This window comes from Ochotona princeps, chromosome 1 (genome assembly GCF_030435755.1).
Source record: "Ochotona princeps isolate mOchPri1 chromosome 1, mOchPri1.hap1, whole genome shotgun sequence".
In the NCBI taxonomy this organism is placed as follows: Eukaryota; Metazoa; Chordata; class Mammalia; order Lagomorpha; family Ochotonidae; genus Ochotona; species Ochotona princeps.
Window position 1 is genome coordinate 11,393,851 of NC_080832.1, and position 26,843 is coordinate 11,420,693.

General features: G+C 40.0%; 1 protein-coding gene across 1 annotated transcript in view; it reads right to left on the reverse strand.

Moving 5' to 3' along the window:
- Window positions 1–17,694: 17,694 nt before the first annotated feature.
- Window positions 17,695–26,843, reverse strand: part of OPRM1 (opioid receptor mu 1) — a 48,800-nt gene continuing 39,651 nt past the window's right edge. The window contains exons 2-3 of the mRNA XM_012929893.3: window positions 18,965–19,317; window positions 17,695–18,230 (exon numbers count right to left, since the gene is read on the reverse strand). Coding sequence (XP_012785347.2) covers window positions 17,695–18,230; window positions 18,965–19,317 — 889 coding nt within the window. The remainder of the gene's footprint in view (window positions 18,231–18,964; window positions 19,318–26,843) is intronic.

The following is a 26,843-nucleotide window of genomic DNA, read 5'->3' on the forward strand; positions in this document are numbered from 1 at the left end:
GCGTGCAAGGCTAGGACTTTAACCACTACACTATCACGCCGAGCCCTTTACTTGCTTTTTATAGCACTAAAGTCTCAGTACTAGGCCCACCACGATAGCCTGGTGGCTAAAGACCTTGCCTTGCGTGTGCCAGGATTCCATATAGGTACCAGTTTGTGTCTCAGCTGCTCCACTTCCATTGCTGTTCTCTGCTTGTAGCCTGGAAAAGAAGTAAAAGATGGCCCAAAACCTTGGGATCTCTACCCATATCGAAAACCCAGAAGAAACTCCTGGCTTCTGGCTTTGGATCGTCTCAGTTCCAGCTCTTGTGGCCACTTGTGGAATGAACCAGCAGATGGAAGATCTTCCTCTCTGTCCACTGAGTATATCTGACTTTCCAATACAAGTAAGTAAATATTTTTAAAAAAATTTCAGTGCCAATGCTCTCATGTTCGTAATTCACATTTCTAAGATACAGTAACATTAGTTGAATTAAAATAAAGTTAACTCATCTGTTTCTGTTTTAGGTAATTCCACAGTATAGCGATGAGAAGAACTTGAGACCGGCTTTTGGTTTTGAACAGCTGTTGATGTAAGTAATTCCGTGAATTGTTAAAATTTGATGACGCTGAAGAATAATGTGAGTCTGACTTATTTCGAATTACATCTAACTAGTTCCAGAACAGGTGTCCCAAAGTTGGATGCTTTGGTTGATTTTTGGTTTGGACCTCATTGCAGTGGTCTTAAATAGAGTTTGCAGGTCCTATTGTCACACAAGGATCCTGCAGTATCCCAAATTAGGAAAACAACACAGTATTAAGGGCTGTAAAGGATTAGGCATTCATGAAGTGTTCCGTTTATTTCCCTGACCTCCAAGCCCAAGCAACAATGTCTATGTTGATGAATGCTTCTATGAAGAATACAGTACTGCTGCTAATAACCATTCCTTGAATATTCTTGCATAAACTCAAGAATTGTACAACCATAGCTAGGAAATCGGTGGTCAACTGAGAATCCAATCAGCTTAAGCTACTGTGTCTTGTCCTTGTGTTGTTATGGCTATAACAAACATGTTTCTAAAATTTCAAGGAATAGTATCAGCTTCTCACAGGTATCATGGCTGATTGAATCTGGAAAACCTCTAGTGACCTTTTCACCTTGATACATGCTATAGGTGGAGATAGATTTGTATAAACTGTCTCATGATATGAAAGGCATGGCAGGCCTTTTGCTGGTTCTGTGTCTTTTCAATGGTACACTGACTTTAAGCATTACCAGGAAGCTTTTATTTTTAGCTTTCAAACATGTAAGTACAGATGAATTAGCATTATAAATGTTTTGTAATAACTGTGGTCAGAGAATCTTTTCTGGGGTACTTTTATATCAGCTGCACTCACCTACCAGGCTTTGCATCGATGTTTCTGAATTTCTGCTTTTGCCTGGAATTTGAGATTAAACACACACTCTGTGAAAATCTGGAAACAAAATGTTGTTAGCCTCTTTGGATAATATATACTATGCTGAATGAGCCTTATTAGCATCATTTTTAAAAACATAATAATGATAGTTGCAAGAGAATGGATATCAGTTTGAGCAACACAAATCTTAGTATCTAAAGAAATGGATATCTTCCCTCAATTCAAAGGTCTGTTTAGAGTTTATCTTAAAACAGCCTTTTTCCTCTGTTAGGTATTGAGAAAGATTTCAAATGGCCCAACTAAGTCCTGCTTCTTCCAGATTTCCCATCTCCAGTTTGTATACCAGTTCAGGAAGAAATCACATCATGAAGGACAAAGGTACAGCAGGAAGAACAAAGAGAAGCCTTTCATTTTCTTTTCCTTCAGAGTTCATATGAAATCGTAGCCCACCTGACTGAGTCAGAGTGACTACCTGCGTGTTTGCCGTGGAATAGCAAGGTAGTTACAGCAAATTCACAATAAAAAAGGGTTTGAATGAAAACGTTTAAAAGCTTGTTTATTATTCACATGCTTATGTCTTGCTTTTAAGATAACCACTTCATTAAATATTTTGAGTAATCTCAGAGATGGTGAGGAAGATGCTTGTTAACATTTGGGGGAAAAGATGGATCAGATTTTGCACAAAGACTAGTTTGTTTTCAACCACAGACCATCTCATTCATGCAAAGAGGTGGTGATGAAGAAGGAACAGTGATTGTTGGGAAGGTGTGTTAGGAATGACAGAACTTTCATGTCATATCTAGAAAGAACTCATCAAAACAAATTAAAAGGGAGAATAGTTCTCCTCAAAGGTTTATCTACAAAAATTTCATTCTCCCCTATTGTTGTTCATTTCATTCTACTTCTACAAGTACAAGTCCCAATGGTGTTTGTGTACAGATACATTTGTTTAAAACTCTAAGTTTTAAGGCTTTGGTTTTAACTACTTTGGTCAAAAAAAAAATCAAACATAGTATACGTCTATTCTGGGACATGACTGAGAAATTATTAGAGGCAAATATGGCACATCATCAAAAGGCAACTCAAAAACATCTTTTTTTTCTTCTATCGTGGATATTTGAGTTGATTCCATGTCATGATAGACAACTGGGTCAGGGACAGTGAATTCAGTCATTTTGAATTGTGGAGCTGCCAGAAATATTACCTTTGGATGTCCGTGAATATTTGTACCTTGTTGGACTGATAAAGGGACACAGATTTTCCAGGTGAGTGTAAGTCAGCTTGTTGATTTGAGGGTCTCAGAAGGGAAGCAGGTACTTTTTGGCTACTTGTATTTTGTCAACAATGAAAATGTATTTGACTCATTTAATCAATGCTGAGAGAAGTTCAAAGTGAGAGTCGCCTGTCATGGGCCAGCCAACTTGCTTGTCTATGTAGATCAAATAGAGTGAGTGATTGCCAAATGTCTACTTCATTTTACAGTAAGAGCGGAGGATTGCCTTAGGGAAGTTGCTTAGAGAAGATTGACACATTATGAAGGAAATTTTGACATTTAGAAGAGATCAAAAAAGCCCAAAATATAGGGATGACATTATAAGAACATAATCTGGGAAAAATTTGGACAATTATTAATATTTCAGGTCTAAGACACTGCACAGAATCCAAAAATAGATACATTTTTTATAAGTTCACTTGAGTCTTACTGTCTTGGGATTTAGCTTAATTAGCCTTGATAGATATATTTTTCAATTTTCAACTTTTTCAGTCAATAAAACATCTGCCATTTTATCATGCCAATTCAGAAAACTTGGATATTCTGAGTCGCATTTAAAACATAACATGTAAATAAGCCGTGTGACTGAGATATGAAGAGTACCTCCCCGTGTGTGACTTTCTGCATGGCTGAAGTGGTTGGCCCTCTGGATGACTATTGTCTTCTGTGAACACATAGTTGTGAAGAAGAAAGGGAATCTCACAGCTCTGGGAAGCCAATCACGTGGTGCTATGCGTGGACAGTGCCCCTGTCAGGGACCTAGGCAGTGCCTTAGGCTTGTGATCCCAAGGCTTGTAGTGCCTTAGAATCAGTCCTGCTGCAACCAACAGACCCACTGCTGTGTCTTGAATTGTCCTTTGTGGCAATTTCTTCCTTTGCAATTGTGGAGCTGGGTGAGAAAGATGTGGTTTCCCTAAGCAATACCAAGCCAAGAAATCTGGAGAAAATGATGTCTGAACCAGATAATACTGTCAAAAATGAACACTATCGGTCAAAAATAGAACAATGTATTCCTTTTACAAGAAAGACCAGAAAGACTTGGACATTCACACCGGGTGCTGGTCAGAGGTAGCGTTTACTTCATGTGTTGCCATTGTGAATGTAACAACAGATGTTTTTTCTTTGACAAGGTCATTCATATTTGCTTGAAAAACAGATTATCTCTAGATGGATCACTTTCTATGATGATCTCAATTCATAGAGCATGGAGTGTGTTGGTCCCATTGGGCATCATTTTCATGATTATATACATCAGCTGGACTATTGGTATGATGTATCATTTTCCGTTCAGAGGAAAGACTTTTGATAACTCACAGGCAGGCTCTTTCCTTGGAGACCAGATCTGCCTAAACACTCAGGCAGAGACCTGCTTCCAAGTACACGGTGGCTTCGGAGCAAAGAGATGGTCGGAATGCCACGAGATCCAGTTAGGGTAGCGGAGCAGTTTCTGCTTCTATATTTTCTAGCTGAAAATAGAGAAAAAGGGGACACAGTGACTAGTTTAGTCTTGGGGGCTGCAGCACACGTTTGCTGAGCATTACCTGGGCGGGAGAACCGAGTGGAAACACGTTAGGTATTCTTTCTCCTTCACCTTCCAAGGCTTTCTCAGGGCCAAGACGTTAATCTTTTTAAGGATTCCAAGTCACCTCCTATGCCATCAGGAATCTGCTCTTGTATTTGTTTCCACTATGAAGAAAAACGTCATACTGGACAGTTCCTTTGAAAAAAACCTAATTTTTAACTCAAGCTGTTTCTCTCTCTGCCTCGACCCTTCCTCTGCCTCCCTATCCTCTCATCATTTATTATCTGGCTAAAATTTCAGAAGCAAAGCGATGCCTTTATTTTGAGTACATTTTGCGTTCTTCATTTCTGGATAGTTATGTATTTTGAAAAAACTAAATATTATTTTATTGTTGAACCAAAATAAGCTGATCTTTAAATTCTATTTTCTGTGAACTTTTTGTAGTTTTATATCATGTAATTACATTATATCTGGACAGACACATAAATTCAAGAGGACGTTGGCTACCCATGCTTAAATTGAGCCATTGAGCTAATGAGACAGTACAAAGCATTCGAGATCAGCAGGTCAAGCTGAGTTCTTTCCTCATTGTATGTGGATTGCTGATTGTTCATAGATTTCTTTGTGGTTGAACAGGGAGTGTGGTGCGATCGCCAGCTGTTTATATTGTGATCTGATTCAAACTAACAGTATGGAGATGCAATCTATGAAAATAATACATAAGGGTGTTAGATGATTGTATGAAATTAAGCCTTTGTGGGACTCCATTGTGTTGAGGATATCACAGTGCATGACTGATTGAGCTCATGTAGAGGATGGCATTCTGTTGATGATAATCTTCATCCAGGATAATTACAATAGAATTGGTTCTGGATCTTGTCAGGATGTCCAATATAATTACTATTGGGTTTGTATGCTCACATGAAAATCGAAGTTCTTCTAAGAGTGTACGGGGCTGACAGGTGAATCACTGGGAGACCTGCTCCACAGAGCTGTTCTGAGCAGTCTTCTTGAGTTGAACGCTAAGACTGCATTAACTATCGCCTGATTTGCTTTTAAAGCTGGTCACATAGCCAGGCAAGCTCCTCCATTGCCTGCTATATGAGAACAATAACATGATCCTTTGCAATCCTTGGATTTGGAGATTGGTGTTTACTGCTTGCTACAAAAGATGCTTAATCCTTAGTGGTAGGACCTTTAGTGGGGGTGCAGCACACGGTATGCGTGGCAGCAGTTGGGGTCCTGTGGGTCATGCTGTAAGACATGGGGTCAATGGGACTGGTGCTATCATGCTGATGCTCCAACTGTTTGCTGTGTTGTGAGTGGTGAACTGTTTTTACTGGTTCCTGAGTCTCTTTGTCCGTGTTGGGTGTCAGACCCAACAGATTGGTGACAGACAAATCTGCTTGTTGCCTTTGAACAGCCTGGCCCATTCTGAGATCACACTTTTTTCTTTGGCCATGACCACAACAGAACTCTTTCTGTAGATCTGACCACAGTTTTAGAAACAACACTTAGATACATACATTAGATACAGGGGCGTAACCTTCTCCATGCATTTCTGTCAATTGGTCTTTCAGCTATAATTTTTACAGGAAGTCATCTAACTCCTGTGGGATATTTTTTGGCTTTTACAAAACAAAAACATAAAATGTCTGAAAAGCTTGCAAGTTTCAAATGAAAGCTTATTTAAGGTGATTTTAGTCTCCATCTATATTAAGATTTGTATGTATTTCCGGCAGTTTTTTTTTGGTAACTGGAGAGAATTTAAGACATTATGTGTTTCAACTTCATCAATCTCTGGAAGGAAGCAGATACCCTTAGTGGTGAAGCAACATGACGCAGTGTGCTGGGCAAGGAAAGACAGGTTAATATTTTTATTTTCAGTTTCTCTCCCCTACTTCCATTTGCTCTTTCCTATTTTTGATGCTGCATGAATTTGCAGTAGGAATCAATAACAGACTTGGGAACTATTATCAGCATTGCAGACAATAATAAGTTTTAAAATCTCTCTCTCTCTCTCTCTCTCTCTCTCTCTCACACACACACACACACCCTCCCTTTGGAGTTGATGACTCAACAAGCAAAGATCGCCATGCCCTTAAGTTACTGGCAGCTCATTCATGCTTCCAAGTTCCTAACAAGTGTGTTGAGATCTGGAGCACCAGTTCAGGAAGGGAGAATTCAAGTAGTGGAGGAATCATCTGGTAGTTCAAAAGATCCAGTGTTAAGCTTCCATATGCTTCCTCTTGCCTCTAATATGCACACACTCTGCCCGATATTAAATACTAAATCTTTTCTGCCTTGTAAAAAGTCTGGTGGTTACTTCTGTGGTCTGTGAAGAAGAGCTGGACCCCAGAGCCTGAACAGGGCAGATAGCCAAACACAGAATGCACTCTTATTTCCTGGGCAATGGAAAGAGTCGAGGAAACTCCTGGCTCTGAATCTACATGCCTGAAGCAAGAGTTGAACTCCAAGTTCACCCGAGTGGTGGTCAGAAGGTCAGTAGCTGGCACCTCAAGCCAGGTTCCCTATCTATTAATTTGCATTTGTTTCCCAGAAAATACTGTTGTAGTCATTGTTTGAGATGCTTCCCACAGCTGAGAATTTGTGCCTTTTAGAATAAATTTGTTTTCTACAAAGTACTTTACTCCAAACAACAGAATGTGTCAATCAGAAGGCATTTTCTCAGCAATGTGCTACTTAATTCGATAAAAACACTTCCCAAAGCTACATAGACTCCTTTTCTTATAGTTATAGCTGGAAAGTGGCAAGTTTCAAAACAAATGCACAGGAAAAGTGAAAAACCAAACAAAGCCACATCCTGTTTCAATTTCAAATACAGAATTTTTATCTCATTTGTGTATTGAAGGATTTACATCATATTTTAAAAATATATATTTATTGTTGACTTCACAGAATTACAGAGAGGAGCAGAGACACATAGAGTATCCTTTATTTACTGGTTCACTAACCAAACCACAACAGCCAGGGTTGGCCAGGCCAAAGCCGCGAGTCAGGAGGTTGTTATAGATCTCCCACATGGGTGTGGGGACCCAAACACTTAAGCCATCCTATACTGCTTTCCCAGGCCATCGGCAGGGATGTGAACTTGTGCCCATAAGGAGACACCAGTGTTACAATGGCTTAGTCTGATCACCACAACATCAGTCCCAGATCATCTATCTTACAGAAGTGAGGTTCTGATATAAGACAACCTTCTTGTGAAATCCAGAATCAATAGCTATGTAGGTAAGCACGTATATATATATATATATATTTATCTGGAGGAAAGTGTGATGTGAAGTGGAGAGACACCTATACTTCTGAGTAAAAGATGAACTCCCAATCAAGCTGCTAAACACATCCTGAGAGTAGCATGCTGGACTTTCTACCATTGTCTATACCTACAATGTCAGGATATACTTAAGTAGTAGAATGATGGACTTGTCACTGTTGTTGAAGGTCTATTGTTATAATACAGGGGAAAACTGGGGAACAGGGTCGGGGAGGGTAGAAAGGGAAACCCTGAGCCTAAGGAACCATATCATGAAAAATAAAGAATTAAAAAAAATGAGACTAAGGGTGTATCAGGCAACTTCAGGATCCTGGTTAGTATCTGGTATTGTGAGATACATCATTTATTCCCTTAAAACATTCAATCTGAATATATTCATAGCCATTTTGGGACTGCTGGTTTGCCACAGATTTTTCAAAACTACCTATGAAACCTGCATTCTCCAGAAGCTATAAGATGCTCCTTGAAAACCTGGACTTATAGGGCCTGGCGTGGTAGCCTAGCAGCTAAAGTTCTCACCTTTCACCTTCCGAGATACCAAATGGGCTCTGGTTCATGTCCCGGCAGCCCCGCTTCCCATCCAGCTCCCTGCTTGTGGCCTGGGAAAGCAGTTAAGGACAGCACAAAGCCTTGGGACCCTGCACCTGGGTGGGAGACCCAAAAGAAGCTCCTGTCTCCTGGCTTAGCATTGGCTCAGCTCCAGACATTGAGGCCACAGAGGCAGTGAACTGTCAGATGGAAGATCTTCTTCTCTGTTTCTCCTCCTCTCTGTATATCTGAATTTCCAAATAAAAATAAATATATCTTAAGAAAGGTGGGCTTATGTTCAGTTACATTTCAGATCTTTGATTTAAAAAAGTGAAGTGCATATGTATGTAACATAGACACAAAATCAAAACACAATTCTTCCCCTAAACCAAAACCAAAAAGGTGGAATTTACCAACATTTGCCTATATAACTTTCCAAAATGGATTACATTAATTCACTGTAGTAGTAATATTCTGCAAAGCCTAGTAGATCATGTAAAAACTAAAAATCTTGCTAAGATAACCATGCATTTCCTTCCCTGACCTACCAACATTAATATTTGAATTTCTCAATTTCCTCAATATTAATATTTGATTTTCTCAATTTCTTCTGTGGGTAAAATGCTGACATTTTAACATTAGAAAACGCCTATAAAAAGGGAATGCCTGTACCTCAAAGCCTAGACCATCCTCAATTTATTATGCTGTATACTTTATATATACTTTAAATACTTTTTGTGTCAATTGTATTTTGATGAATTAATTTTCTTTAAAAATCACATTTTTAATTTTTTATATATGGAACTACCTTTCCCTTTAGTTTTCTTTTCCCCCATAATTTCTGATATTCTGCTCTAATTAGCAGGATTATATCGTAGAAATCTAATTTCTCATTCACATTTCTTTAATATGTGATAGTTCTTCTATATCTCAAGGAAATCATGTGTAACTATTTTCAACTCCATTCACTATTTTTGAATCATGTCTCAGTTGAATTGCTTGCTTAACTTCTAAAATGAGCTGTCTATTAAGGTAAGGCTGACAACGCCTTCACTTCTAGACATTAGATTACTGTTGAATTAATTCACAGATGCAATAGTTACGATGGCTTGTAGAGTGCTGTCCATGAAATAAAGATTCCCAGAATTTTTTTTTTTTTTGCTTTCTAATTCTGCAATCATTCCATGTAATCTCTATAATAGGATTTTTTGGCTACAATATTTCTTTAGTAAAATTGGCTTACTCCTTTAGTATATCGGGCCTTATCCTGTCATTGGGGTTACTCAATATACCCCCAATTATTGGGATTATTAAGATCTGAAACAAGTAAAAATTCACAATCTACCTTATTTTAATACTTTAGTCAGTATAGTATTATATTCAAATAGTATTATATAAATTAAATTCACTGCAGTATTATATTAATTAATATATGTCTGTCAAGTCTCTTGACAAAAATTATTAGTACTTGTTTAGCCTGATTCTTTTGTCAAATAATTCTCTCAGAAAACAAAATGTGTTGTGGCCTAGCTTAGCACAGAAGCATCTCGCTTTCCTTCTAAACGATGTCAGAATGCATTTTAATGCTCTGCAGCTTCCGAAGGAGATTTGTGCAGAGCAGTTGTTAGTAGCCACGATGCTGCCTTTGAACTTGGTGCTGTCTGCCTCTGCCTGTGCCTTCTCCCATTCCTCCTTGCTTCTGAGATTTTGGCTTGTGTTTCATCCATAAATTCTCTTAATGTTTTAAAATCTCCAGGAGATGTGACCTCATTCAGGGTCTCTCAGGACTCTCTAACAAGATCGTTAATCTTTATTGACCTTTAATTATTTCTTAGTTATATTTCTGCCTGGAGATAATTTTCGTTGAAAGAGAGAAGCTTGAAGTAAGGTGCTTTCCTATGTCTTCCATCCACACTTTGCGTTTCCAGCTGGTTAGCACTGAACGGGGAGGATTTTTCTATTGGGAAATCAGTGACATGTTTCACAAAGGTCGTTAGCCTACAGTAAGATACCTGGAGCTTTGTTCCAACTCTCACACACACTAGGTTCAGATTTCCATGACTAACAAGCCATATGTTAATGACTGAGGAGCAGAAGAGTTTTAGCAGGGGTATGCAGGGAAATCTGCAATACCTTTGTGAGGAGTAATTGATCTTTGTATCCTACCTAGTAAGGTATATGAGAATCCAAGCTGACTTTTCCCTGTCTGTTCTAAGCTTTCCTTATTGGTCTCTGTCTGTCTGATCTAATTTTTGGGTCTCTGGAGCGACACTGATGGTCATTCAAAGAGAGGGTGGGGAGCTTGAACTATCCTAAAATTCACGAAGTTCAGTAAAAATCATGCTTGAATACTATAAGCTGCTAAATATAAAAATGAAAATAGAGATGAGACAGCTGCATAGTACCCTATAACCATTTTAAGGCTTATAGCAGCCAGTTGTATATGAAGTAAAATTGAGATGCCAATGAAGTAGTTACAGGATGTGGTTAAGAATTTGCATTTTCTAACATATTGGTCACTCAGTACCATGTCAATTGACCTCATGATATTGTAAATTTCCATGTTTATTCCTGTTGTTGAAGTTGTGTAGTAGCTTTTCATCGGAGGGGATGATACTCTGCCAGCTCTACTTTCAGAACAAGGATGGTCTCCTAATAAAACTGTTGAATTTATCTGGACAAGATGCTGGACTCTCTGTGCATGGTCCATGCCTGCAATAAAAGAATCATAACTGGTTATGAACTGTACTATTGTAACAATATGGAGGAATCCAATATGGGGGGAGGGCTTGGGGAAGGGCTGGGGGAATCCCAGAGCGTATGAAACTGTGTCACAAAATGAAATAATAATGAAAAAAGCTTCCCATTACTAATTTGAATTTTGATTTTTAAAAATCTATTAAGCAGTTAATCACATTATGTCAGTAGTTCATGTGGATTTTGATGATATCTGGGCGGTCCACTGTTATTGTGAGTGGATTGGGATTACTGGCATTTCATGGGTGGTGACCAGGGACACCACTGAACTGTCACAGAGAAGAGTCATCTTGCCCAAAATGTCACTCAGGCCAAATGGGAATAAGTTTGAGTTAGGCCACTTAATGATCTGTTTTGGCACATAATCTCAACCCTTTCAGCTTTTCAACAGATGTAATTTACGTTGCAGCGAAACGGAAGGTAAGGAAATGAGAGCAGTAAAACACCTTATTGAGTGACTTGGGATAATATTATCCAGTAGCCTGACATTTCAATCAATAATCATGTCATACTTATTTCAAACTGAAATGGTAGCTATAAAAGTGTCAGGAGCCGTGCACTATAGCCACACTGAAGCCATTTTGAATATAGACCTATGGGACAGTGGAAACCCCCGGTTGGCTAGATGCTTGGGAAAGAAGTTATGAAACTAATCACACGCTTAGCTTCAATTGTTCCTAGCAACTGTTTCAGAATGTGATTGATGCTGTACTTACCAACATCTTGTTACTGATTACCTACGCTATTGTCGATATGTTGGTTACTATTGTTGATATGGTGGCTGCTCAAGAACAATCGGTCTTGAGACCATGGCTTGCGTCCCAGCTTCTCTTTCCCTGAGCCTTAGTTACTGAAGAATATAAAAACCCTCAGTTGAAATCAATAAACTGACAGCTTGATCAGACCTACTGTCTTGCTGTCCATTCTTTGTGTCTCTTGTCCCTTCATTCTCTCCTAGGTGGCTGCGACCCCGTTGACTGTCCTGCTGGACAGGACATAAAAGCAGTTTCAAACATTTGTTTAAGGATATTCATCTGGACAAGGGTAGAATTGGCTAAATCATGGAATCAGCTACATATTTTTAGAATTTAGTATCTAGATATTCTCATCTACTTATAGAGTTGTTTTTGCTACTGGCTGAAATATTTTTGCAAAATTAACATGTATTAAAATTTACATGAAGACATAGTGTGATTTTTTTTTCTTGGTAGTCACAAATATTTTTTTGAACTTTATTTGAAAGGTAGGCATTTGTGGGGCCAGTGTTGTGGTGTAGCATGCTAATTCTCCACCTGCAGTGCAGGCTTCCTGAAAGGAAACAGATTTGTGTCCTGGCTGCTCTACTTCTAATTCAGTTTCCTGTTATTGGGCAATTATTGGTTACTGGTTATTGTTATTATTATTGTATCCTATATCATATGTTATTGCATCTATAACATTGTATATATTACATATGTTATATTTCTGTTATTTATTATATATACTATATATTATTATTATTGTTGTTGTTGTTGTTTATTGTTCCTGTTATTATATACCATATAGAGGACCCAGACAGAGTTCTAGGTTGCTGGCTTTAAACTGGCCCAGCTCAATTTTGACCATCTAGGGAGTGAACCTACATGTGGAAGATCTCTGTCTCTGTTTATCCCCTCTCTGTAACACTGACTTCCAATTTTTTAAAAAAGAAAACAAGGCATTTGAAGGTATTCACTACTATATTTTTATCCTTGGGAAAAAGATATAAAATTAAAAAATTACATTCCTAGGTTTTAGTTTTGTTTGTAGACAGAAGAGGTTTGGATAAATGATCTGTAGTATTTTCCCCCCAGTTCCACTGTTCTAGGAGTCATACATGTTTTACATCTGCTTGTGAAACTGTGAGATCATTGATCTTTGGATGCTGATATTTACTTATAGCTGTTTGCAAGCCTATTGTCTCACAGAGTTCTAAAGCAACCAGAGACACCTGCAGTTAGTGTACTAGCCACCTGCTAAGCCTCGTTTGCAACACGTGGAAATGCTAAGAGTAACATGAAAGAGTAATTCAAAGAGATCGTGTTTCAGAAGTTAATATTTTAAATCTGAACAATCTTGTGTTTATTGATATTTGGGAATTTTCTGTGATTTAGCTGAGGTCTGTCTCACAAGGGACCCTGTGTTACAGGCTTGGTCCTTATTCAGGTGTTGTTGAGCTGGTGTGGGTCTTTAAGAGGTGGGGCTTAGGCAGAAGCTTATAGGTCCTGGAAAACAGGCCTTGGAAAGTGATGAATTCTCCTGGACCCTGACTGGATCTTGTTAGGTGATTTTACAGAAGCTTGGTTCTGGACCAATCCATTCTGTCTTGTGCTTTCCTTGTGGATATGAGATCAGCTGCCCTGTACATGTGAGCTGCTTTCTTCTTCCCTGCTCAAAGGAACTGAGAGAAGGAGGTATGGTGACATTAAACCCCTAAAGCCATGAGATAAATAACATCTTTTCTCCAGATCGGATGAAAAGGCACACCCCTTTCGTGCACTCGCACACATGCAAGAGGACAGATTTTCTTTTTAGACCATAGGATTGAAGTGAATCACCATTTTGCTTTCATTCACAAATATGCATTAATGTTGTCAGGAGTCTTAATTTTGTCAGCTAGTCTCATTCTGGGCTTTTGTTATGGAGTTGAAATCATCTCCTTTCTAAATTAACTCTCCACAGATGTCTTATAAAAATTGGAGTTGCAGCTTTGTTGCTTCCCAATTGGTTCTATGGTTTGTTCAAAATGCACAGCTTCTCCTGATTTCTTGACCTACTACTCTCATTAAAATGTCAATAGGGCAAATTCCAAATAAGGGTCACAGTGTTTAGGAAGGGACTAATGAAGGTGGGCTAGAGAAAATTGAACTTTCTCACTGGATTATCACTTTATCTTATAAAGCACATTGATTTGATGTGAAGTTGAGACTTTTTTCAAGGAGAACTACATCATTTTGTAAGGCACATGGTTCTCTTGGATGAAAATTTTACATCAATCAGCTTGACTGAAATGGTTATTCACATTAGACAAAAGAGCACATTAGGTAGAGAAGAAGTTACAGTTGAAATCAGTCTGCAATTTAGTGTTTTATTCAAAACAGAATCTTAAATCCCATCTTCCCACAAAGAACTATTATTTCCTGGAGAGATTCCTAAAAAATTGTGTGTGTTGGAGTTCATGGTAAAGTTTGACTTCTTCATTGAGACCCTACAATAACAATTGAGTGCCTAGTGGTCTTATGTGCAAAGTTGAAAGAAGCTTGGGATTAATGTTGGCTGCTCATCTGGATTCTGTCTTTTCCTGGTTGTTTGATATCATGCAATCATTTAACTTCTCTGAACATTCATTTTCTAAGATTTAGCCATCAGGAAGCAGCTGTGGTAATGCATGTGAAAACATTTTTAAATCTGTGTCCTACCATACCAGTGTGAGTTATTGTTCTTATTTTGGATTTAATTAGCATCAAATATTTCAATAATGATACAAATGACCTTAATAGTGACATATCTTTTCCAAATCAACATAAAACATTTTCAGAATCACCTAGGTGGCAAAATAGAAAATGCTTTACTTAATACCATTGGGGTAGAAACCAAGCAAAAGTCAGTTTGTGAAATCTGAGTTGGGCCTGAATTTGTTTAAGTATATAGGGCAGAAATTCTGAAGCAAGGTAGAGTTCAGTAAGACAACAGAAGGGCAGAGAAATTAAATTGCCTTGAGAACAGATGGAGAATGAATGCCTAGCCCAAATCTACCTGATGAAGATCTAGAAGCCATAGACAACAAACTGAACATAAATTGGGCATGGATGCTACAGTGGCACAGTCTGCTGGGCCCTGAACCGAAAAAGAGGTCATGAAGTATCACATTAAGAATACTTAACCTAGGGAAGTTGTCTTTAGGGCACTGAATCCATTCGCAGCCCTCTCTTTAAAGACAAAATATAGAGACGGCGTATATGTAACTATTTTTTCAAAAGTCTGACTTTCAGTCACAGCATCAAATATGGGGAATGATAAAATGTTGGTACCCTACTGTAAATACTTTCCTGTTATGGAAGCATGAGCATGGAATGACATCAGAGGGCGAGGCTGTCATTAAGGTGTTATTTGGTTGCCCCAAAAGGGGTCATTCCCAGTACCTTCTGAATTTCCTAAAATAATATACATTCTTTTATCATTCATTCATTGAACATGTACTTTCAAGTGTTTTCAGTTGTGCTCAGTAGGTACCCTGTGCTCAGTAAGTACTGGAGGTTGAAGAAGGAGCAACACAGTTGTGTTTCCATCTCTAAGTGATGCAGTAACAAAGTGGCCACAGCTCTTCCATTCCCTGATGCCTCATCCCTTTGCAACTTTACTGCAGCTCCTATTGGCAAGGCATGGTTACTTTTTCCCACTTCTTGAATGCAGGTTGACACAGTGATTTTACTTCACCCAGAAAAAGCATATAAGTAATTATCACGCATTTGCTATACTCTACTGTATTAGTATATTCCTTTGAAAGTAAAATGATTAAAGATAAAGCATGTAGTGACTTTGCATTAGTTCCAACTTTTGACATCAGGAAGACTTCTCTGTTCTTTCTCAGAGTTGGTGGCACCCATGAGGACCATACCAGCATGCTGGAGCATGAGCGCCAGTGTGGCGCCAGCTAGACTTGCTGAGACCATCCTGGGTGAATTGGTATGGCAGCTGTCTGCATAGTGAGACCAGTAAGGCTGGTGGGATGATCCAGTCCACCAACCCAGAAGTGTAAATCAAGCAAATTGTTAGTGCAAGCCAATAAAGTTTGGGATAAATCATTGTGCAACAGAAGCTGGCTGAGCAGCCCTTAGCTTTGGAAACTTATTTTGGGCATGGATTTTCTCATATGGCTTATCAAATTACCTTTGCAACTGCCAAATCGCCACTTCACTTTGTGCTGTACAGACATGGTCTCAGGGAACAGTGGTCTCAGAGTACAGACACCCTGGGAAGGTTTGATATTGAATCTCTGATCTGTACAATATGAAGTTGACTAATGTGCTGAAATGTGATATGTACTTGTATAATAAATTATATTTCTTGGAGAAAACACAAACACACAGAGCATAAACATCTAAGACAATATAAACTTACAATAAACACTTAAAATTAATGCAAATCCAGTTATCTTTGTTTCCTTAAATGATGCCCCATGATGTAAATTAAAAACCAGATAATAAAGAGAAGTGACCAAACACCTATTTGTCAGATTCTGAATTTATACATCTGGTCAAATAAATCCTGTAGATACAGCCAAGGCATCTCTACAAAGGATTATTATTTGGGTATGTAATTGAAATTCTGACAAGAGACTTACATATTGTTCTGATTTTTTTCATATAACTGCCAAAATTATAATGATGACACATCAATAGAGAATAGTGGAAGAAATCTTTGATTTATTCCAATTTTCTTCCTCTTTTCCTGGAGCCTTCTCTCTCTGTCCAGCTCTCCAAGCCAGGTATTTCAGCAGAGCTGACAATTCCAGGACTAATGTGTTTTTGGTATTATCTGACACTGACACTGCTTCCTAGAGGCCATGGTGGAGATAAGCCCTAATTGGAGGTATTTTTAAAGCAAACCTTTTAGTTACTTAGAGCTTTTGCAATTAGCTTTCTTTCTTCTGGATCTGGCTGTGCAAGAAACCCACACTCAGGTGGGGATGCTGAATTGGAAGGGATTCAAGGGCTGTATATTATCCACTGAAGGACAAGGATGCCTAACTCTGGAGAGAGCTCCAGCAGAGGTTGGGAGTTCTCTTTTCCAAAAGTGGGACATTGGAAGAAGCCAAGAGGGACAGAGATGAGGAGGCCCGAGCAGTAGCACCTGGAAGGAGGAGGATAATACTGGCTGCCTAAAGGAAAGACAGTGGATGTTTTCACATGGCTTTCGCTTTGCATTGATGGAACCGTTTAACTCCTCTCCAGACTATGTTAACCTTAGCCTGAGTGTTAAATCACTTTCTTCAAATTGATTCAAAAGAATTTGTTTATAGCATTGGTTTGAAAGAATTTGTTTAATCATTCCCCTCTTTTGTGTCTCCAGGTTTTGATAGCCACTGAAGAGGACAGTTGCTTCGTAAGAAGAACAAATACAGAAATCTTGACGTGGAGAGAAAAAATGGAGGAAAGCAAAGTCAGGAATCACTGATTTCTGCATTTTGTTTTTGAAATGGAATTAGGAGTGAAGCATAGTAATTTAATGGGTCTCTGGCTGGAAGTGGACCTGCCAGCATGACTTCAAGCCCTCTAGGGCATGTGAGTACCAGTATTTTTTGTAACAGTATTTAATATTAGTGGTATAAGGATTCAGAGCAGGTCCATCTGGGACATATTTTATTATTCCTCTGGTTGGTTAATCAAAACGGGTGCCCCTGGATTGAACTAGACTGGGTGGCAATAGTATGGCGAAGAAAGAATACAGGAGGCAAATCACTTAGTCCTTCTATTTAGCCATAGAACCAGAGCAGGAGTGATTTTTGAGAAGTTCTATGGATATTGAAGTGATGCTTCTAAAATCCAAAACATTTCTTGGAAAAATGTGAGGGATTCTAGGTCAGGGGTATTTGTATAATAGGCTAAAATCTTAGATTTTTCATAAAAGTAGAGGTGAAAATAATGATTTTTCTTAGGAGGCTTATGGATTTCTAGTTGGCATGTCTTTGCATCTAAATCAATACATCGTCATCCATCGAATGCTATTTATATAGCAAAGCACCTTGCTGACATTATAATTCTAATCTGCTCCCCACACACATCCATTCTCACACTGAACCGAAACCCTCTAGTTACTCATCTCTTTCTATGGACTCCAAATCCTGGAATCCTACAAAACTCTGTAATCTGTACATAACCCTCAGTAGGTATATCTGGTTTTAGAAACTGCATACCTGATGGTTAGTCCTATCCACTGTATTGGCTGTGGAGGGATGGTCTCTAGTGTTCTGACGGGCTCGGGTGGAGTTTTGTTGCTCGATGGTGGAGGATGTAGGGATGCAGAACTCTCTGAAGCATCTCTTGAAGTTTTCATCCAAAAATGCATATAGGACTGGGTTCAGGCAACTGTTGGTGTAACCAAGAGCAATGCAGAAGTGCCACGAAACTGTCTGGAACGTAGTTTCTGGGATGTTGATCAATGCTTTAATGATGACGTAAATGTGAATGGGAGTCCAACAAACAATGAACACCGCCACCACCACCAGCACCATTCTGGTGATTCTCCTCAGATTCCTGTCTTTTTCCTTGGAGCCTGAGAGCATACGGACACTCTTGAGACGTAGGATCATCAGCCCATAACACACTGTAATGATGAGGACTGGCATGATGAATGCAAAGATGAACACACAGATCTTCAGCAGGTTCTCCCAATACCAGGCAGGGTGAGAAAATGTTAGTGTGCAATCTATGGAGCCTAGAAGAAGAGGACAAAGGAGCAGCAACACTTGATTATGTCACAAAGAGTTTCACTGTGCTTACTTTGCCCTGGTCAGCATCTACTTAGGTATATTACCACGCAAAACAATAAGAAAAGATTTAAAGAAATTGTGCAAGAACCTTAGCTCTGTTGATTTTTGGGGAAAATTTTCTTTTATTTATCATAGATTATTTTTGGTCCACTTTGGCTGACCACAGTAAGCTTTCAGAGAGAACAATTATGGACCTCTGACTATGAGCTAGACTCCATGGAATCTACATTGATATAAAACATAGAATCATTGCCCAAGTTGTTAGGAACTTCCAACTAATGGCTGTTTTTACCGTACTGTTTTGATTGGTGGTTCTCCTATTAAGTCTAGAAATATGCTCTTGTCATATAGGCAGTCATTTGAACTTTTTAATAGAATCCCCAAGGGGGTAAATTTGAGTTCAATTTCTAAATACTCTTGGGCAAGCTGTATCCTTATTTCCATACTATTTTGATGCCATCGATATAGAACAATCAGGAAGAAATAGACAATATGTTTGGTGAGCTTAAAAGTAAAAGGAAAAGTCCTTTTCCAAAAATATTCCAAGACATCTTCTAGGGATAAGTATAACCACACTGGGACAGACATTGGTCTTCTACATCACTCTTGCTGGAATCCTGACAACACCAATGTATTGAGCTATAAACCTTGCAGCTCTTGGGCCAGTAGCATCACTCACCTTGCCTGTACTTTGTTGTTGCCATGAACATTACAGGCAGACCAATGGCCGAAGAGAGGATCCAGTTGCAGACGTTGACAATTTTGGCATTTCGGGGTGTACGGAAATCCAGGGCCTTTACGGGGTGGCATACGGCGATGTAGCGATCCACACTCATGGTGCAGAGGGTGAAAATGCTGGTGAACATATTATAGTAATCTATGGAGATCACAATCTTGCAAAGGATGGTTCCAAATGGCCACGTGCCCATCAGGTAGTTGACGCTCTGGAAGGGCAGAGTACTGGTTGCTAAGGCATCTGCCAGAGCAAGGTTGAATATATAGATGTTGGTGGCAGTCTTCATTTTAGTGTATCTGGGAGAGGAAGCAAGAATAATCACAGAGCCAGTGAAGACACCCATGGAAAATACGGACAAGCTTCTGAAAACGAAATCGTGGAAAGCATTTTTAAGATGGGATATAGACTTCTTTTTACATCTAAAAATATTTGATTTTATTTTATGATATAGTTCCATAGGCTCTGGGGTTGCCCGTGCCCTGCCCCAGAGTTCGTCTCCCCACCCTCACGGATTTCCCCTCTAGTTTTACAATGGATGTCCTTCACGATCAGTCACAAGTCCACCGTGCTCTTATTGAAGTGTTTCCAGACAATGTAGAGATTGTCAGAGTCCATCATCTTACTGTTAGGATGTATTCGATTCTTTCCCTGGGAGTCCATCTTTGGTCTGTATGCATAGAGATTTACAGTAGTCTGTCTCCAAATTCTTTCGAAAAAATCTGCTAGTTTGCCTGTTTACAATCAGGTTCTATGAGCTAGATAAATAATTTCTCTACTTGTCAGTTTTCCTTTCTATAAAATGATTATGATTACAGCAGCCTTGCTGATCGATGGGCATTATTTTAAATATATCACTCACTGTGGAAGGTATCATAAAAGTGTGGCACTCTTAACCAAGTAAAACAGATTGTAGAATAATTTTACATGCATGAGAAATATCGAAACACATTGATATCATTAAAGCTATTGAATCCACAAACATTACAAAAGTATATACATATTTATGTATATATATGTATATATGTTTATGTATACACACATATGCACATTCAAACACAGAGTTGGCTAGAGGCATTGAGAAGAGGTATCCTACAGAGCATAAGGCAGAGGAAACTAGGAGTAAGGTGTATGAGGCATTCTGTAAGTGCAGATGCCATGTTCAGTTTTCAAGTATAATGATATGTATGAGTTAAGTAGTTTTAGGAGCACTGGGTCATTTCAGGCAGCATGAGTGCAGAGAACCCCCAACAAAGACATTGAGTTGAAATGACATGATGTGGGCCTCAGCCCAGGAACATGCTGGTGGTGTCATTCAGTGTGGAGTGGGGAACACCGGTCTAAGCCCCAGAGCGTGTTGAGCTACGCTGCTCATTGCCGGGGCAGGGAGGACATGGGACATATTAGAATAGGGGCCACAGAAGACAGCTTTCACAGGCATGGGATGGCTTCTGAGGATTTGTATGGACTGAGACATTACATTTGCAGGTGAGCAAGGGAGCTGAGGCAGAATGGTATGTAGACGGGACTCTGGAGGGCATGTCTGCCTCAGGTCATGGTGCCTGCCCGCATGGGATGGCCTAGGCTTGGTAGCATTACCAGTTGCCCACTGGCACACACAGAAACTAGGGCTAGGAGCAATGCTTGGTAAGGTCAGGCTGCGTTGCCACCCATAGTACCTACTGGTGAGCTCTGGTACAGGGGATAGGCTTCTTCACGCTGGGGCCAGACTGCAATGAATGTGGTCTGGGTCAGTTGACAGGCGAAGATAGGCTGGGTCCCAGTGTATGCTAGCTGTCTCAAGAGAAAGAGTGGATGTGGGATAGTTTGGGCTAGGTTGTAGCACTTGTAGACATGCACAAAACCCAGAGCTCATTTGGGACTTGCTTGGGGGTAATTAGGGTTGCCCCAAGTAGGCCACACCATCCACTGGTGTGCATGATGGCTGGGCCTGCAGAGTGTTAGTCAGGGCTGGCTATAACACCTGCTGGTTCACATGAGAGATTGGGCTGGTGAGAGAACTGACTAAGCCATTGCATCCATGGTTATGTTCTTTGGCTAGTGCAGGGGAGTGAAAGAACTCAACTTTGCACTATCTGGTGCACATAGGAGTCAAGTCTGAGTATGCCTCAAGCAAAATTTCTTGGGGGACTCCCCTGCTAGATGGCTGGACTCAAACCATGGCCTTAGGAAAAATTCTTGGGATATGTGGTCTGACTTTGGAGTGCATATGTTGGGATTAAGCCTTCTCAGAATCTGACACCTGTGCAATAACATATCCAGGAACGTATGAAAGACAAGGTCGTCAGCTCATCTAGGTCAACAGAGGGTGTCAAGTACCCCCATCAAAAGATGGAAAGTAGAACAACTTATAAAATCTCTTCTGGCCAGGTTTTGCAGCCAAAGGCCTGTGGCTACATCAAACTAGATCTGTTCAGACACTACACCCTGGAAAGATTTTTCTCAATCTTTGTGTAACAAAAATGACAATGTCTCAGAACTATCAAAGCCACTCAAGCAGCACCCTCAGAACAGTTCTTTCCCATTGCGTGGTCTCTAAGGTGGAATCAAGCGATGTGTCTGCACTTTCTACTCCTCCCCTATCCTCCCTGGGGCAGTGATGTAGTTTGACAGGAAAGAGTGGGCTTCCTCTCCTAAACCCAGCAGACAAAGGAGGCAGAAGAAGGAGTGCAACACACATCTCATCTACCTCCCTTCATTCCTTGACCCTCTCCATCCTAATCAGAGGTCCACACGGGCATGTAGCCCTCTCCAATATGTAGGCAACATTAACAATAAAATGAAAACTTAAAAAAAATGGCATGATGCCTTAGGTGTTATTGAATTGTAAAAATTTATCAGGGAATGGCAATGTCTTGCAGGGAAGAATATAAAGACATTCAGAAATGTAGAAAAACAGAATAAAAAGATCAGCTAATTTGATCTGAAAATGTTGAAATCACACACGTTTTCCCCACAATATGCATCTCCGGTGACATTTTTGAAGATTCCTCATATTGTAGTCTGTCCATGGAGGGAATTGTGTGCCATGGTGAGATCTGGTCAGACCACTGATGATGGTAGTCTATGGTAGCTCTGCTTTTGCATTTTTTAGCACATTTGTTGAAGTGTAATTAGCATACAGTCAGTGACACGTGAAATGCAGAATGTGATAGTTTTGGGTGTATATACTCATGAAGCCACCATCATGTTTAAAATCAGGGCTTGACCAGCTGTAGTCTGCACACATCCTTGGTTACTGTGTATTATTGTAGATGGTTTGTGAGCGCATAGCCATAGCAATTCATTTACATCTTATTTGTAGGTGGTTTTGTAACCTCAGTACTTCCCTTTCTCTTTTTGCATCCTAACCTTGTGACTAGCACACATTTGTAACTGTGAAAGCAGCAATAATTACAACACAACAGATATTCTTTGTACCTGTTAATTAACAATAGCTAACTAACTGTTCATCTTGTAGCCACAGGGAGATGGCCAGGTAGAGGGATTTGTGACCAACTGCTGGTTTCTTGCCAAAATGTCATCTCAAAGGGTTCTGAAGGACCCTGCAATCCTGCTTGGTTACTCCGTACAGCCTCCTTTTATGACTTCTTTTTTTCTTGAAAATTCTCTTCGTGGATTTGCAGTGCTGGTAGTAGGGGCACATATTTGGCACCTGAGAACGCCGTTCTCCCTGTTAATGTTCCAAGTCTACCACCTCCAGGCGTCAGTTCACCGCTCTGGCATGGAATCACCAGCAGTCAGCATAGGGGTTAATTTTGTACTGGCCACATTTTGATGCCATAATTGCATAGCTGAGTAGTTGCCTCAGAGCCTAAAATCAGAAAATCGACCTTGGACCTTTATTTATTTTTTCATACATTCTTTCCAAACTTTGTCATGTTTACTGTTTCTCAGTCTCAAAAGGCTAAGTCTGATTCATTAGCCCCAAATGGCAGTGACTTTGAGGGATGATGTATGGGTGCTTAGGACTGGAGCCTTCATTCAGTGAGCCAGGAAAGTGAGTCTTTTCAAAAAGACTAAAAAGCCAAAATTACATGAGGGGATTTCATGAACTGCCTCAGGTCAGCAGGTTGGAACTGCCGTTTCTGCTTTAAGAATTCTGATGGCCCAGGAGCATATTTAATCCATGAAGAAGTCACTTTGCTGATAGAAAGGTGCCCTGGTTGCAGAGATAATGGCATCTTGCAGGGCCGACTGTAGAAGTTTCACTTCCTAAAAAAGATTTTTCAGTGGAAAAAGTAGAGAAAGTAGAGAAAGCCACTTAGCTCGATGAGAGAAGATATTTAACTTCACTGAGGACTCTGAATGTGGCAAACAAAAAGTAACTTAGACAAGATCTTCCAAAATACCAAAACAAACACAAAAATTAAAATTGATTTGAGGCTTTTAGAATAACTGACCTTGATTTCAAGTTGTTAATTTGGATGTTATTTGTAAGGAGCTTTCTCCCAGAAACCAGAAAACTCATTTTTTTTAAAGATTTTATTATTATTGGAAAGCTGGATATACAGAGAGGAGGAGAGACAGAGAGGAAGATCTTCCATCCAATGTTTCACTCCCCAAGTGAGCCGCAACGTGCCGGTGCGCGCCGATCTGATGCAGGGAACCAGGAACCTCTTCCGGGTCTCCCACGCGGGTGCAGGGTCCCAAAGCCTTGGGCTGTCCTCGACTGCTTTCCCAGGCCACAAGCAGGGAGCTGGATGGGAAGTAGAGCTGCCGGGATTAGAACCGGTGCCCATATGGGATCCCGGGGCGTTCAAGGTGAGGACTTTAGCCGCTAGGCCATACCGCCGGGCCCCCAGAAAACTCATTTTTGCTAAACGCACTTTTGATTATAGACCTTCATCATCTAAGGGCATGAATGACTGCATTAGTCACTTCCAACGCAGGAAGCCTCACGTTTGCATCTTACCTTTAATAGTGTCTTTATGCTGAACAATCAGGTTCCTTACAGTCACATTTCTGACTCGTCATACAGCTAACCTTTTGTTCAGATTTGTCTCAGCACCATATTCTTTTTTTTTTTGATCATTTTTTTATTAATTATTATGCATTATGTGACAGTTTCATAGGCTCTGGGAATCCCCCCACCCCTCCTCACGCCCCTCCCCCCTGGTGGATTCCTCCACCTTGATGCAGTATTACAGTTCAAATTCAATCAAGATTCTTTCTTTGCAAACATATACCAAGCATAGAGTCCAGCTACTTATTGTCCAGATGGGTTGAACAGTTTCTTGGGGAGACCATTTCTGGTCCAAAGTTAGAGCTGGTAGAATATCATCCCAGTCAATTAAGAGTCCCAATATAACATCAACAGCAATTTGCAACATTATGGAATTGACATGGTTTTGTGTAACTAGTATGTTAAAAAAAAAACAAAAAAAAAAAAAAAAAAGAAGCATGTTCTTAACCACAACCTATGATTTGCTTATTGACATTTCAATTTTAGTTTGTGCACAGGACCAGCTGCTATATACCTTAAAATGGCTATAAGGTACCATTCAGCTGTCTCGTGTCTATTTCATTTTAGTATTTAGCCATTTGTTGTGTTGAAGTATAATTTTGCTGATCTTGGCAGATTTTAGGATAATCTAGACTGGCTTGTAACTCTAACAAGACATTTGTCAACAGTTAAGGTGCAGAACATTTTTTTTTTTGGGGGGGGGTGTGCAGGAAAGTCCCCAACACCACGGTGAAGAGTGACTAATCTTCGTGTCCTACCCAGCGAGGCATGAGCCAATCCATGCCAGATCTTTCTTGTCAGATTCCAAGCTCTACTTTTTGTTGTTTGTCTATTTATTTTAGGTTTTTTTAGTTTGTATGATTGTTTGTTTGCTATGAGGGGTTTTCGGAGCGATCCCGATGGTCATTGCAAGGGAGGGTGGGGGTCCAGAGGTGGAGCCAGGCGGGGTCCAGAGGTGGAGCCAGGCTCGGTCCAGAGAAAGCTTTCCTCCCTGGTCCTGAAGGAAGTTTATTGTTCTTCTGTTTCTGCGGACCGCTCAGGGCTTCTGGTTGTCTTTCCGATGACGTTGGTTTCTGCACGGTAGTGTTTGGACTTCTATAATCCCTAGCGGGAGCTCCGATTGGGGGTGGGTAACCTCAGAGTACTCCGCCTCCGAGGGCATCCAATTCCCTGTGGCCTCCTTGGCAGTTGGGATATAGTCCTTGTTGCTCGTATTAATAGTTTGTGGTGAAGGTCTGGGAGTCTTCATGGTTGGGATCCAGGCATTCTCCTTGCCACCCTCAGCACCATATTCTCTTAATCTATGATTATTCCCACTGAACAAACAAACAACCCTCCCCTCCCCCATTTCCGCACTCAAAATGGTATGTTGGCAAAACACAGGGTAGGGTCCTGACCAAGAGAGAGAAAGCATGATTTGATAATGGCTCAATTAGCCCAATTTAGCCATTGGACAATCTATATCGATTTCTAGATGTCTCAGTGTATACCCACAAACATATAATTTTATCTGCTCACTTAAAATAATAAGGAAATAAAAGTGAGTATCTATCTATAGAAAGTATGGGCATTTTACAGGAATGTTGTTAAAATTTCCCAATTTATCCTAAAAAGATCCATCTAAAGACAGCCAGATTCTGGATCCTGTTACTCATACTTTGAATCATCGCAACATATCAAAAGGGATTCAGCATTTCCTAAATACAAAAATGAGAATTATAAAAGACTCAAGGTTTGGGAATTCCAACAGCCTCCAATAGAAACCTGAAGATTTTGTCTGAATAGGTATTCTCATCACAAAAGGGATAATGCAGTTCAACACCATAAGCTTTTCCTTGTGTTCTGTTTTGACATGGTGGTCCAAAGCTGAAAGAATAGTCACATTGAAAGCCCCACAGCCAAGCCTACACAGCATGCTTATCAAGGAGCCAAAGAGGTGAGCTCAGGCAATGATTATTTCTGTTGTTTAGTTTGCCTCTGCAGGGTCCTGGATATTAACTCACAATCCTGTTTGCATCCATTGTACCTTACTGTGTGCCGCGAATGTGTTTAGTAGCAAAGTGGGCATAGTGGACTGAGTGGGGCATGGACATATCCTTAAACAGTCTCATTGGGACTCATAGGCTCCTCAGGAGGGATCATTTTTATGGTATCCTTGAATTGGCAGTTCTTTAAGCTATTGTTTTTCATCTTTCAAATTAGTCCATTGAACTCTATCTGGCAAATATATTTCTTTAAATTTTTTCTAGGGTATTGACTAGATTTTTTTTTATTAACTCGAATGTCTATGCATTTTATTTTGAAAATTGTGTTTTTCTAAGACCTTAAATGGTTTGGCCCAATACAGTGATTTTACTAAGTTTCCAGGCAATGTAGTTTGGAAAAGCATGATATGGTATATTTCAATGACAGTTCGTTTACTTGTCTATGTTACATATTTATGTTTTGTTTGTAAATGTATTTTTGTAATTATAAAATAATTTCTATTGGGCCCGGCGGCGTGGCTTAGCAGCTAAAGTCCTCGCCTTGAAAGCCCTGGGATCCCATATGGGCGCCGGTTCTAATCCCGGCAGCTCTACTTCCCATCCAGCTCCCTGCTTGTGGCCTGGGAAAGCAGTCGAGGACAGCCCAAGACTTTGGGACCCTGCACCCGCGTGGGAGACCTGGAAGAGGTTCCTGGTCCCGGCTTCGGATTGGCGTGCACCGGCCCGTTGCAGCTCACTTGGGGAGTGAAACATCGGATGGAAAATCTTCCTCTCTGTCTCTCCTCCTCTCTGTATATCTGGCTTTCCAATAATAATAAAATCTTTAAAAAAATAATAATAATTTCTATTGATC